Genomic DNA, 14,290 nt, shown 5'->3' on the forward strand with positions numbered 1-14,290 from the left:
CCGGCCCAACAAAATGCCTGGTGCTGTTCATTCACTCATTCATTCATTCAACAAATGTTTGCTTCATTTGTGAAGCAAATGAAGCAGGCACTGTTCATTTTAGGCACAGAATTGACAAAACAGACAAAAATCCCTGCTTTCTTAGAGTTTGCTTTTTAGTAGAGGCATGGAAGGAGATAGGACAGTGAGCAAAATATGTAAGCAAAATATGTCATATTTAGAAGTAACTGACAGATGAAGAGATCAGTTGTAGTTTTTTTAAGGGTGGTCAAAATGGCAACATATTATGACATTTAATTCTTATAACTACCTTATTTTTCACATGGGATAACTGGTGCACAGAGAAAGTAATTCAGTTGTCTCCCAAGGGTACACAGTAAGAGGTCAAGGAGGACTTTGAGTTGGCCTCAGTATCCATGTCCTTAGCCATTATTCTATGCTGCTTCCAGTAGAATCCTTGCACTATGCTCCCATTAGAATCATAACAAAAATACACTGCTACTTGTGTTTGTTAGATATATCAAATTGAACACTTAAAAACTGCAAAATACATTTTCCTTTGGGGAATTTTCCTGCAATGACTGGACCAGTTAAGTCTTCTTCAAGAGTAAATCCAACAATATTTGGGCTGAAGTTGTTATGTTAGTGTTCAGTTGATGCCATAGGAACTCAGCATACATTTAGTGGCTTAGACTGATGATCTCATAGTTGTTTGTTCAGAAGTCGAAGTTGGTTTCTATGCTTGAGTCTAACAAGGCCAATATCAAAGGGTCAGCAGAGCAGTGTTCCCTTCTGGAAACTCTGAGGACAGAATCCATTTCCAGATTAATTGAGGTTGTGGGCAGAATCTAGTTGTTTATGGCCATAAACAAAGAAGCCCTGCTTCTTTGCAGGCTGTCAGCTGCGACCCATCTCCAGCTCATAAAGCTCCTTCCATCTTTGGACACAGGTACTCATCTCAGAGCTGAAGTACAGCCAATCCCTCTCTTGATGCCACATCTCTCTGATTCTGCTTCCTTTTCTACTTTGGAGGGTCCTTGTGATTGATTACATTGGCCCACCAGGATAATCCAGAATCATCTCTTTAAAATCTGTTGATTAGTAACCTTCATTCCATCTGCAAAGTCCCTTCCCAGTGGTCTCTAGATTAATGTTTGATTGAATAACAAAGAGAGGAATCTTGGAAGCACTTCTTTAAAATCTGCCTGCAGATGTTATCTTCTTTTCTTGGTTTATAAAAAGACAGAGACATTGTTCCTTGCTCAAAGAGCCTTTGAACTGCATTCAGAATTAGAAGAATGTCAAAGCCCTTTGGAAGCATGAATGCCTCTAAAAATCTGAATGGTAATCACTGGCAGAGGGGGCAGTTTCATAGCAACTTCTTCAGTGACCCTTTGTTCCCTGTTTCCTGTGTCCTGAACAATAGCCTTCCTTTTTGATGTTTACAGCTAAACTTTCTGAAAAATTTTGTAATCCTTCTGGTTGATTCCTGCGGGTTCCTCCTGAAATCTCATAGCTTTCTTATTTCCCACATTCACATCTATCCATTCTTTTCCTGAAGTGACTCACCGTAAAGACCTTTTTTCTGTTGATGGCCCATGGAAATTTTTTTTTTTTAAAGTAATTTCTACTGCCAACATGGGGTTCAAACTGGACCTGGAAATCAAGAGTTACATGCTCTATGGACTGAGCCAACCAAGCGCCCCTTGTGGAAATTATTCTGAAACATTTTAAAGGGTGACACGGTTGATGGAAACCATGGCTTGGTTTGGAGGCATACTAATTCATGGCATCTGATTTCTGCATCCATGCAATCAAAGGCCTTCATCCACCTGAGGCACTAGCCCAGTATGATAAGAATTTCTAATAGACTCGGAGTGGGTAGTTGCATTAGTTGCAGACTGCAATCAGTACTTTTGGTAGGATTTTTTATGGAAGGAAGGTATAAGGAAGTTGTAAATGGGGTCATCTGTAAAGATAAAGATTGGAAACAATCCTTCCCTTGGAGAATTGAAATGTGAAAGAAACTGTGATTTTTTTTTTTTTTTGGAAGCCTTAATACCTTTTTCACAGCTTAAAGTGTTCATAAAGAATCTTTTCCTTCCATTTTTAATAATGCAGGAAACAGTGGGAGCTCCTATGGTTTGGTCAAGGATTTTTAATTTTGGGTTTCACTTTGCAGTTGCATAGTTCACCTCCTACCTTTGGAATAGACAGTAGCCTAAGGTCTGAAAGAGGGTCCAAATCCATGTTTACAGAATACTGTACCAGCGGGGACATAATTGGAGAGCTGAGCTGTCTGCTTAAGCGTGAAACTGAATATACAGCCATCTGTGAAACTATTTTACAGGTAAGAAACTGGTTCTGTCTGTATTGTGGGCTATTAGTTAATTCTTCCTGAAGTAAATAAGGAATGCCAGCATCTTTTCTTCCTTTGGGTTCTGATATTGCCCACCCAGATACTGTGAAGTAGCATAGACTAATTGAAAAAAGATTTAATGTCTCACATCCTGGCTGTAAGACCTGGAGTGAGCTATTTTAACCTCTTTGTGTCTTAGTGTCCTTGTTTATTTTTTATTTTTATTTTTATTTTTATTTTTTTAGTGTCCTTGTTTATTAAAAGAGAGAATATCTCATCTAACTTTTGATGTTATGAAGATTAGGAAAATATCTAAGTTAGGTGCCTGGCATGTACAGGCACTCAGTGAATGATTCCCATTATGAAAGCAGTGTTTTTAGGTATGTATGTGTGTATGTTTAAATATTTTATTTGAGACAGAGAAAGGTGGAGAGAGAGGGAGAGAGAGAAAGAGAGAATGAGTGGTGAGGAGGAGCAGAGGGAGAGGCAGAAGCAGACTCCATGCTGAGCAGAGAGGCTGATGCAAGGCTTGATCCTGGAACCCTGAGATCATGACCTGAGCTGAAGGCAGATGCTTAAATGACTGAGCCACCCAGGTGCCCCAAGAGAAGTGTTTTTAAAGAATACTTATTTTTACACTCACTTTCTTCCATTTTTCACTGGCTAAGTTAGAAGTTATCTATTCAACAAATAAGCAGCCTGATATTCCACTAGATACTGGGGATTCAAACAGAAATGAACCAGAGTTCCTGCTTACAAGGAATTCTCTAGCTTTTGGGACTGTTACATGCAATAGAGCAGGGTCCAGAGTCTTAGGGGTGTGTGGGACAGAAAGCAATGTTGCTTTGTCAGTTTTATACCATTTCATTTCTGGAAGAGGACAGGAGGCATAATTTAGTCACAAAGCTGAGCTGAAATCAATTGAAGTTCATGTAATTTGAATTCTGAAAGAGCAGTCTTCCTTATTTAGGTAAGCAATTGGCTTCTGGAAACAAATACAGTGAGTCAGCCTGTGGCCAGCATGCAGGAGTGCAAGAGTACCTGTCCTCAGGGCTCCCTGACAGACCAGATTTAGCCCTACTCACGGCTGATAAAAGCCAATGGCAGAGACATGAGTGGTGGTGAAACAAGAAAGGAATTAATTTCAGTGAGGTTCACCTGGGGAAGAAGACAGCCGACTAGAAGCTCAAAGACTCTTCAACATGCTGAAAATACTTCCAAGTTTATAGAAGGAAAGTGTGGGGCAAAATGCATGGGTGGATACATGCAGGTGGTCAGTGAAGGTCAAATTGATCGCTGACAGGGCCTTGCTGGCTTAGGGCAGTCCTTACTGCTTGCAGAGATAGTTTCCTTCCCATCTAGGGATGCTTTGCCCACAGAGGCCTGGGCCAAGAAACAAGCTGGAAAGAAAAAAACAACTAGAAAGTTTAAGGTCAAAATGGAGGCAGCTGAATTCCTCTTTGGAGCCCCCTTCAGTGACTGTGGCAATAAAAATAGATAAGTTTATGTGGCTTAGTTTGTGAATCTTAGGCTCATAAACCATATCTTTTATCATAGCTATGGACTGGCATAAATTTTCCCAGCTATTAGGTATATGCTTTCATCGAACTATAGATTTTGTTAAAACAGTTTCTCTATAGTGCAATGCTTTTAAATGGCTGAGTACCAGAATTGTACGAGAGTCGATAACTCTTCTAAGGGGTTAGATGAAGATTAAATCTTATAGGCACCTTGTCTTCAGATGGCCTTATAATTTAGTTCTCAATCAAGTTTGCTGTTTGATACCTTGTGGTTTTAGGCCTGCTTTATCTCCCTGGAGGATTTGTATGAAGGTTTTGATGTCTTTTGGCCATCTTTGGAATACAAAATATGGCTAAAGTTTGCACTCAGTGTTGCCTATCAGTATTTTGAATCAAGTCTCATTGATGAGGTAAGTTAAACAATTAAAATATGAATGAACTTTTATTTACTTTTTATAAAATGCATTTCATATTTTTGGGACAGAGAAATTAAGACTGTGATCTTCTAAAATGAGATTCTATGGGTGTCTGGCTTGCTCAGTTGGAAGAGTGTGTGACTCTTGATCTTCAGGTCATGGATTCAAGCCCCATATTGAGCGTAAAGATTACTTAAATAAATAAAACTTAAAAATAAATAAAATGAGATTCTAGAATTTTAGCCACTCTTGTCCTGACTTCCTGCAGATTGTCAATCCATTGGTCACAGCTAATTTCCCAGGGTACCTGCAGTCATACCTTTAAAAAAAGTTATAGGGGGATCCCTGGGTAGCTCAGTGGTTTAGTGCCTACCTTTGGCCCAGGGCATGATCCTGGGGTCCCGGGATCGAGTCCACGTTGGGCTTCTGGCATGGAGCCTGCTTCTCCCTCTGCCTGTGTCTCTGCCCGCCCCCCATGTGTATCATGAATAAATAAATAAAATCTTAAAAAATAAATAAATAAATAAATAAAATCTTTAAAAAAAAAAGAAAAAAAAAGTTATAGATTCAGCAAATACTAAAGGTAGATTCCCAGGAACTAAGTAAGCATTAATTGGAATGAGGTAATAAAGTTTGTTGTTTATTCATTGTTTTTTGCCTGTGTGTCTGGGTTTTGGCATTTTTAAAAGAAGCCCCCTGGGTCTTTCTAAAGGGTATCCAATGATGAAAACCACTGCTTTAAACTCTGTCATTAGGGATACAAGAGGAATAGCAGGTGTCTGAAGGAAATAATGATCCCTTTTCACTAATACACAGAAAGATAATGACTTCTGCTTTCAAGCTCAAAATCCCAAGCATTATGAGCCAATCTGCTCAGGCCCAGGGAGATGCTAATTGAGTTTCCTCTTTGGGCTGGCTATTTGTTGGCTTTTCCCACGATCTGAGTGAGGACTGATTGGGGTGGTGTTTATTATAATCTACCTATGTTAATATAAATCTCTTGCCTTTTCAAACTCTTTACTGGGGTGACTAAGACCCTTTTGTGAACTTTTTCTCCAACAAGTAGTAACTCAAGTCTGTTCTTGGATTGGCATAATTTACAATCCATATTTATATCCTATTTAAGAATTATTTGAGCCCCCCTATTATAAGTTAGGAACTTAGGGAAGTGACAGACCTGGAATTCAACAATGTTCATTGCAGTGAGAGACTGGATATGAATGTTGGGCTAAAAAATTAGCATGTCTCAAGAGAATGAGAAGACAAGTCACAGAGTGGGAGAATATAGTTGCAAAAGACACATCTGATAAAGGACTATCATCCAAAATATACAAAGAACTCATAAAGCTCAACAATAGGAAAATAATCCAATTAAAAAATAGGCCTTGGGCAGCCCAGGTGGCTCAGCGGTTTAGCGCCGCCTTCAGCCAGCCCAGGGCGTGATCCTGACGACCTGGGATTGAGTCCCACGTTGGGCTCCCTGCATGGAGCCTGCCTCTCCCTCTGCCTGTGTCTCTGCCTCTCTCTCTCTCTCTGTCTGTCATGAATAAATAAAATCTTTTAAAAAAATGGGCCAGTTTTAGCCCAACTCCCGTCCCCTCCCACCCCCCACCCTAGGGCCCCTCTGGCCAAACTTGCTTAGAGCTCCTGGTTCCTGTTAAGCTAGTGCTGCCAGTGTCTCTTTCCAGCCGTCCTCATGCTCATCTACTGGGACCTCATCAGCCATGATGAGATGTTTTCCAACATCTGCAGATCTGGCTGATCACGGAAGGGTTGTACCTGGAGGCAGAGGGGAAAGATGGTCAGTGGGACACAGGGTAACACTGATGACTTACTCATTGGTGGAAATGCTTCTGCCGAAGGCCCGGTGGGCAAAGGTACTGAAAACACGGTCATCACTGGTGTTGATACGTCCTGAACCATCACTTGCAGGAAACCAGCTTCACAAAAGAAGCCTACAAGTACATTAAAGATTATATGAAATCAGTCAAAGGCAAACTTGAGGAACAGAGGCCAGAAAGAGTAAATCCTTTTATGACAGGGGCTGCAGAACAAATCAAGCACATCCTTGCTAGTTTAAAAAATGATCAGTTCTTTATTGGTGTAAACATGACTCCAGATGGCATGGTTGCTCTGCTGGACCACTGTGAGGATGACCCCATATGATTTTATTTAAGATTCAGAAATAGAAAAATGTTAACAAATTTGGCTATTACTTTGGATATATCACCTGTTGTCATAACTGGCTGCAGCTCTTCATCTACACAATGCCAGGACTTAGACAAATGGGACTGATGTCATCTTGAGCTCTTCATTTATTTTGACCTTGATTTATTTAAAGCGGAGGCATTGTTTTTAAGAAAAAAACATTTCATTTAGGTTGTCTAAAAATATAATGCATTTAAACTAAAAAAAACGGGCTAAAGATCTTTAGAGACATCTCACCAAAGAAGATATATAGATGGCAAGTAAACTTTTTTTACAATCCTATGTTCTCAGAAAAATGTAACAATGTGATTCCATTACCACCTATTAGCATAGCCAACATTTGGAATACTGACAACCTCAAATACTGGTGAGGATATGGAGCAGCAGGAACTCTCATTTATTGTTGGTAGGAATGCAAAATGGTACAGCCACTTCAGAAGACAGTTTGGAGACTTCTTACAAAACTGAACATACCCTTGCCATATGATCCAGTAAACAGTATCCAAAGATTAATTTATCCAAATGAATGTATATTCATACAGAAATCTGAACACAGATATTTTATCAATTTTATTCATAATTGCAAAAAACTTGGAAACAACCAACCAAGATGTGCTCTAGTAGATAAATGGATAAATAAACTGTGGCATATCCAGACCATGGAATATGAGAGCATGTGCATGAATGGGGGGAGGGACAGAGGGAGAAGGAGAAGCAGGTTCCCCTCTGAGCAGGGAGCCAGATGCTGGGGCTCAATCCCAGGACCCTCATGACCTGAGCTGAAGGTAGATACTTAACAGACTGAACCAGCCAGGTGCGTCTCCTTTCATTTTTTAAAAAAAATTCTCAGGCAATGCATATTCATTATCTATAGAAATTCTAGATCTGTATTACAGAAAATACAGATCCAAAACATTAGAAGATGTAATAGCCTTTTACCCTGATTTTACTCCCCCAGAGAATCTTTATTTAACACTTTGACTATGCCCAGCGTGGGGCTTGAACTCATGACTCTGTGATTAAGAGTCATGTGCTCTACCAACTGAGCCAGCCACATGCCCCCAAATTTCTCCTTTCTATTTATTTGTTTGTTTGTTTTAGAGAGAGAACACTCAAGCATGAGCTGGAGGGGGGCACAGTGAGAGGGAGAAGCAGACTCCCCACTGAGCATGGTGCCTCACACAGGGTTCAATCTCCTGACTCTGAGATCATGACCTGAGCTGAAACCAGAGTCAGACATGTAACCAACTGAGCTACCCAGGCACCTGATCCCCTTTTCATTAGGACACCAGTCGTATTGGATTATTTGCCCACCCTACTCCAGTATGACCTCATCTTAACTTAAACAATTATAGTGGTAATGACCCTATTTCAAAATAAGGTCACATTCTAATGTACCAGGGCTCAGAACTTCAATGTATGAATTTTGGGGGGACACAATTCAATCCATATATAGTAGCTCCCTTCCAGCTCTAAAGACTATTATTTTGAACTTTGATGTATGATTCAGACTCAGTGTATTGCTTTATTTTGTTTTGGCTTTTGCTATTGTTTGTTCACTTGCCCAGTAGGGTATTTGCTTACTGCTGGATAAAACTGAATCCACAAGGCATAACTGGCCACCCTACTGAGATGGATTGAGAGCTCATGCAAGCCTGTATGTAAGGCTGGACAGCCATAATCAGGACTACTAATAGTAACAACAGAAAGACCCTGAGTTCATAATCTTGTCTGAGGTCATTCTGAACTCTAGATAAATTCTGTTGGTCCTCGGGTCTAAATGCCTTTTGACATGCTCAAAGGACTCAGCTCAATCAGTGAATTTGCTTTCTTCTTCATTTCATGTGTCATTTAGCATGATTTATAGAAAAAAATGTAATTCTATTGTAGGACTTAGAGTTTCAGAAGTGTGTGACGTTCAATCTGGCATACGTGGAGACTTTATCAAGCTATAATGAAATGACTATTGATAATGTGACCATGAAATTCGTCATTATTGTGTACGGCAGTGTAATTGATACTAAGACAGAGGTACCATATCTTGCACCTTGCATTTTGCCTAAAACCTGTGAGCAGGTAAGGACAGTTATTTCTAAAGAGTTGCTTGCTTTCCATGGTGCCCCATAAATGACTTTCAAACTCAACCTACCACTTTAAAAAGAAATATAACATGGAAAGACCCTGCAGTTCTCACCTTAACAAAACAGTCAAAACCTGCCCAGGGCTTCTCTACTGTTATGCAGTTTGTGCCCTACCCAAGAATGTGGCCAGGGGGCACAGGGGGCTGGAATCCCCAAGCTCTCTGCATGCCAAGCCATTTGCCCTGGAGTGGGGCTGTCCCTCCGGAGGGACAGAGGTATATTTTCCCTACCTTACACGGAGGCAGTGACACTGTACACCAGTGTGGTTCTGAAGGGTCTGTACTGATTAGTAAGAAGGGAGTTGAGGAGGGGCCACATCACGTTGTTGCCATGTTAGGGGCTGTGAGCATCTCTTGAGAGTGAGCCCTGGGCCTCACCATTCCATTGCCTCTGTAAGGAATAGGAGACTGTGAACACCTAGGGTATAACAGGATGGGGTGACAGGAAGGTGGAGCCCAGGAGTAGGAGGACCCAGAATTTGCTTTCTCCTCAGAGGGAGTGAGAAGAGGGGGCATCTTTCTCATCTGCTAGTATATTTCTCCTCTTTGGGAGAGATGCTTGCTGCCTCTTTATCAATTAAAGGAAAAGTTGTTAAGTGAAAATTTATGTCCTGGGAAAGTGGGTAAACTTCCTAAAAAGTGCATTTGTCCCTTTTGTAGCATTCTTATCTTTGTACCTCTCAGTAATTCAGAGGGTGATGATAATCTAAATGCTTTTCTAATAGAAAATGAAAATCTCTTTAGCTTTGAAGGAAGGGGTGAGGGCGAGGCAGGGAGCAGCAGGAGCAGTGCTCATAGTTTAGTTTAAGACACCAAGGTTTAGAGTCAGGCACACTTGGGTTGAAAGCCTGACCCCTGTGCCCACTGGTGTGTGAGCAGAGATGAGCTGCTTTCTGACCCTCAGTTTCCCATTAGTAAGATGAGGCCAGCAGCAGCAGCCAACTGGTAAGGTTCTTGTGAGGATTGAGGGAGGGAGATGGTATCTGGTGTCTAGAAATGAGAGTGATAATTGTTACGTGTATGCTACTTGCCTTCTGGGAGGAGAGATTTTGATGGGCACACAGGGTGAATATTCTAAGGAAAGAACAGTCCTGCTGCCTGGGAAGTCTGGGCCCAGAGCCCTTACACATCAGTGTAGGGGTACAAGTATCTCTATGGATGTTGGGGAATTCCCTGTTTTCCAAACTCCGAATGTCCGTTCTGATTATAAGGAAGGTGTAGAAAGTCTAAAGATGTAAAAGATAATTTTTTGGTCCAAAACTACATGAAACAACATGAAAGGGGATTTGAAATGAAAAAGATAGAAAGCTTAGGCTGGAAGCCCAGTTCTGGATTTCGGCTTATTTCTTATATTGTTTGAAAAGGTTAGGAAGCAGGCAGCTTAGACACCAAAGGATACTCTTCTGAATAGTTTTGACTTTTTCCCTTTAGATTCAGGGAACTTCAGATCTAAGCAAGCTGCTGGTTGTCCAACCATCTGATCCTGCCAAAAATACTGATGACCCCAAAGTCATGGGTAAGGGCAGCCCATTAGTGATAGGGAAAGCATGCAAAATTCATTTAATTCTAAAAAAATGACTCAAGGGTATTGTATGAGTTTATCATCAGTCCCCATCCTTGGGCCCACCCTGGTTGCCATATTACTTCTGGGAGGTCATCTACCATAGTCTTCCAGACACTGAAATCCAGCTGGCTCCTCTCTCTCTCTGGTCCCTCCCTTCACATCCGTGTTGGCAGAGAGCAGCTCCCATGTTGTATCCTCTTCCAGTCCTGGGAGGCTGAGGTCACAGAGTGCTGTTGGGGCCAGAGTGACAACGGGGAGGGCATAGACTCTTACAGTGGGTCCAGGTGTGGAGAGCTGGTGTGCTCCCAACAACTGAAGGGAATATGGAACCTGACCCATGCTCTTTGAATATTCTAAACCACAGTTGCAGCCACAACTCAACTGTCTTGCCTGAGGTGCACTTTGATTGTTACTAAGTAATTATAGTCACTAAATGTGCCCAACTGCATGTATCATGGTGCTAAGCAGTATACTGAGAAGATGAGGCAGGAAAGCTTTGCTCTAGAGAAAATGCATTCCCATCTTTCAATTAAAGCTCAGGACTCTTGGTCTACCAAGCCCAGGGTTGCCATTTCCCCAACTGCCCCAGCTTGAAAATAGTCATCCTTAATGTGCTTCTCTAATTGGTACCATCCAGGCTTTCCAATTCACAGGATTTGTCAGCTTAGAGGTCAAGCAATCAATTCTCCATGAATTGTTAATTTTGGGGCGGGGGAGGGTTCCAATTGTGTACAGAAAGTGACATTATTATTTTATATCTCATTTCTCATTTGCACAATTCTTTTAAAATGCAGCCCCACTGTGTGCTGGGCTCCATGCTAAGTGCTAGATGGCAAGCAAGCCAAACAAGTGAGAAGAAGAGAAAGACATTCAATAAGTAATTCCATTTCTACCCTAGAAGCAAATTCAACCTCAGACATTCTTGTGGCTTACTTTCTAGGCTCTATATAGAGGTCATGTGCAGCACCTGATTTTGGGGGAGTCCCCTCTGCTCCAGGTCTCCTGTTTAAGCTGGTGAACACTGAAATAATCCTTACTTCAGCCCTCAGAGTCTTCAGTCTGCCACTCTGCAGCTTCCAGAGTACTCTTAGCGCACAGGAGTCCATGGGAGGGCCTGAACTCAGGGCCTAGTGCCAGCCCCTTTGGGGCATCCTAAGGGCTACCGAGTCAAAGATCTTAGCAGTTCCAGGAAGCAGGGCACAGGTCTCCACTGTTCCTGTGCCTCTAGGCCTCTCTCTTTCTTCAGGCTCTCTGCAATCGGTGATTTTTAGATGGATGGTGGTATATCACTCTGTATTCTCCAGTGAATTTGGGACAAAAGTCACAAATGCTAGGCTCATGGACTGGATTCAACCATTGTCCTAGATTTGGTCCACATACATGTTTTGTTTTAAAAATTTAGAGTAAGTTGCAAAGTAGGAAAATCTAAAAATTTCACATTAAAAAAAAATCCAGATTTTGAGCTCTTCTCGAAAAACTCAGAAAGCATGCACTCGGTCCCCATTCCTATATGTGGTAACACTTAGAGCTGAGTAAAGGGGAAGCACATGCTGTGCAGTTTGCCACAGACCACACCCCACCCTCTTGTCTTAGATATGGCCCACTTCCTTGTCTGTGTGACCTGCCTGTTCTCATTTGAATTTGTCAACCCTTGAGTGGGATTCTTGGGAGCCTAATAACAAGCCTCCTTGAGGGAAGAAATTAAAGGGCCCATTTGAAAGGGGAGAAGGGAAAGGGGAGACCTACTAGGTGAAAGCAAATTGATATTTCAAAATATTCTTCTGCTACCTTTACTCTTAAATTCCTAATTTCATTTTTCTGTCTGATGCATGTATTTGGATTGGCTCAGTCAGCACTGGTCTTCGAATGTCCCAGAGAGAATATAATTGGAAGAGAAAATATGAGGTAATAAACTTGACACATGGATTCAATTTTTCTTACTGTGAATATTAACTACATAAGTGGAATGGGTTGTAAAGCCTAGTAGTAGCAAAATGTAGGTGGTGAGAAAAGAGACTCTTAGTGGCAGCTCATGGATTTGGAAAAATTGGGATAAAGCTTACTTGAATTGTTTAACAATTAAAATGATAGAATGTCTTTGAAAGATGTGATTTTGCCCCAGGACCTCAGTCTACTGGGCACCTTAGGGATGGGGAGGGTCAGGCCACATTCACAATTAGGCATGAGCATCTATGTGCCTGTGCTCCTCCCTATAGAGTGTGCCTTCTCTGAGGATTTGTGGTGCCCCCGGGTATATGGAGCCACAGCCTGATCCAGAGCATCTTCCTAGAGTATCTCTTTTACTTGATGCTCTTTTAAAAGGAGGAAACTCATTTAACCATTAGGTTATCTGAAATGTTTTATATTAAAACAAACATGTTATGGAGTAGGGTGACAAACTTGTCTGAATTTTTACAATAAATCAGGAGACTTCAAACCATTTATTATGGAGAGTCACTTAAATTTTGCCCTGATAGCTTTGCTTGTTTTCCTCAGCAATCAGGGCAAATCTGGAAAGCTTGAGAAGTGCTGAAAATCATGTGTAGAGTGGGAGAAGGGAGGGCTGGTCACACCGGGGCAGGGCAGAGTGGGGGTAATTCTTGGCAGTAGGGGACCTACGAGACTAGTTACTCAAGGAGTCTCTGTCAGAGCCCCTCAAAGAGCTCATTTGGGCTCAAGCCCACAGCTGAGTGGAGAAGACGGCTCTCACAGGCACTAGGTTGCTAGCTAGACAAATGCACAGGTAGACCAGGGAGCAGTCAATGGTGTCCGGGATGGGCTGCAAGGACCTTCAGCACCCTCTCTCTCCCAGTTGCAAAGTCACCCCAAATAAAAATGCTCTCCAAGAGAGCACTTACACAGCTTCAAGAGAAGTTCCTTGGTTCACCACATCCCCAACCAGAGTCACCCTAAGACCCTTTTAATAGAAATTCTGGGTCTGCACAGTCATCTATGACAGTCAGGGTGGTGTACAGTGTGTTTGCTGAGGGAAGGAAGTTTGCATTGACCAAATGTATGACTTATGGTTCCTTATAGAGAACAACTTAGTTCTTTTAGGTAGCCTTCCAAGGTCATCCTCTCCTCAGAGACTTCTTAAAAGGACCCTATTTCACAAATGGGAAACCTAGTTGGGAGTCAAGTAGTTGACTCAACTGACTCCTCATTGTTGCTATCTTTTCCAGGCCCCATTATTAAAAAAATTTTATCATTTTTTAGGAAAGAAATTTCCCGTTATCTTGGAATCGGTCACAAACAACTAGAATTCAACTCCCTTGACGTTTCTCTTTTCCTGAAGTGCACCTTTGTCTGACTGCTCTTACTGAATTAATGTAGTATCTCTTTACAAGATGATGTCTGACGGTAGAGATACACATGTGTCTCACGGCCCTTAATATCAAAAATCGTTTAGAGGGAATGTTTCAGATGATAAAATAGAAAATTCTCAGTAAGTTTTCTGATTGCATTTAGTAGTTTGTTTTTCCTGAAATGCTTATCGTCTAATATTTTTACTTTTGAGTTTCTTTTATAGTTGGAAAGTGCATCCCATTTTAGAAAAGAATATTAATGGTGCTAATGTGATATGTGGAGTCAGGTTAAAGACTGAGCCTCCTTGAGGGAGCACCTGGCCTAAGTGCTGAAGGATTACCTGGTGAGGAGGTTACTTAGAAGTTGCTGGAACAATTAACTGCTGTATTTATTTCACAGTTGATGGAAAAGCTCCAATTTTAAGCAGTTGCATTATCCTTGAGATGTTCATAAATTCTTCAGGATAATAATATAATTTATGGCCTACTCTTTTAGGAGGGTAAAAGTTATCAAAAGCATTGTATAATTGATATATTACTGACTAAAGCACATGACCTATAATTTATTTGATTTGTTCTTAGTGCCTAACATTTTCCAGAGAAACGTTGTTCCCTCCCTCCCCAGTTTAGTAAATGTTGAAAAATGGAACTGTATTTCACAATCTTAGTTACTGAAAACAAAGTTTAGGAGAAATTAACAATCTTACAGTGCATAATACTCTTTGGTATCACTTTTCAATTTCTTTTTAAAAGTCAAATAAAATTTAGTTTTATGGTC

The 14,290-nt window shown here is 41.2% G+C and overlaps 1 protein-coding gene and 1 pseudogene across 13 annotated transcripts in view; both read left to right on the forward strand.

The window, feature by feature from the left end:
• SLC9C2 (solute carrier family 9 member C2 (putative)) overlaps positions 1–14,290 on the forward strand; it is a 96,834-nt gene extending 82,544 nt beyond the window's left edge. For 12 of the 13 annotated variants that reach the window (XM_038542484.1, XM_038542483.1, XM_038542487.1 and 9 more), the window contains 6 exons: positions 2,183–2,350; positions 4,158–4,289; positions 8,394–8,579; positions 10,075–10,159; positions 12,057–12,112; positions 13,424–14,290. In XM_038542484.1, coding sequence (XP_038398412.1) covers positions 2,183–2,350; positions 4,158–4,289; positions 8,394–8,579; positions 10,075–10,159; positions 12,057–12,112; positions 13,424–13,483 — 687 coding nt within the window. In that variant the 3' untranslated portion in view covers positions 13,484–14,290. The remainder of the gene's footprint in view (positions 1–2,182; positions 2,351–4,157; positions 4,290–8,393; positions 8,580–10,074; positions 10,160–12,056; positions 12,113–13,423) is intronic. The other variant, XM_038542490.1, reaches the window with a different exon arrangement.
• LOC106558986 lies at positions 5,992–6,709 on the forward strand (annotated as a pseudogene).

The sequence above is a fragment of the Canis lupus genome, chromosome 7 (assembly GCF_011100685.1).
Source record: "Canis lupus familiaris isolate Mischka breed German Shepherd chromosome 7, alternate assembly UU_Cfam_GSD_1.0, whole genome shotgun sequence".
Lineage (NCBI taxonomy): Eukaryota > Metazoa > Chordata > Mammalia > Carnivora > Canidae > Canis > Canis lupus.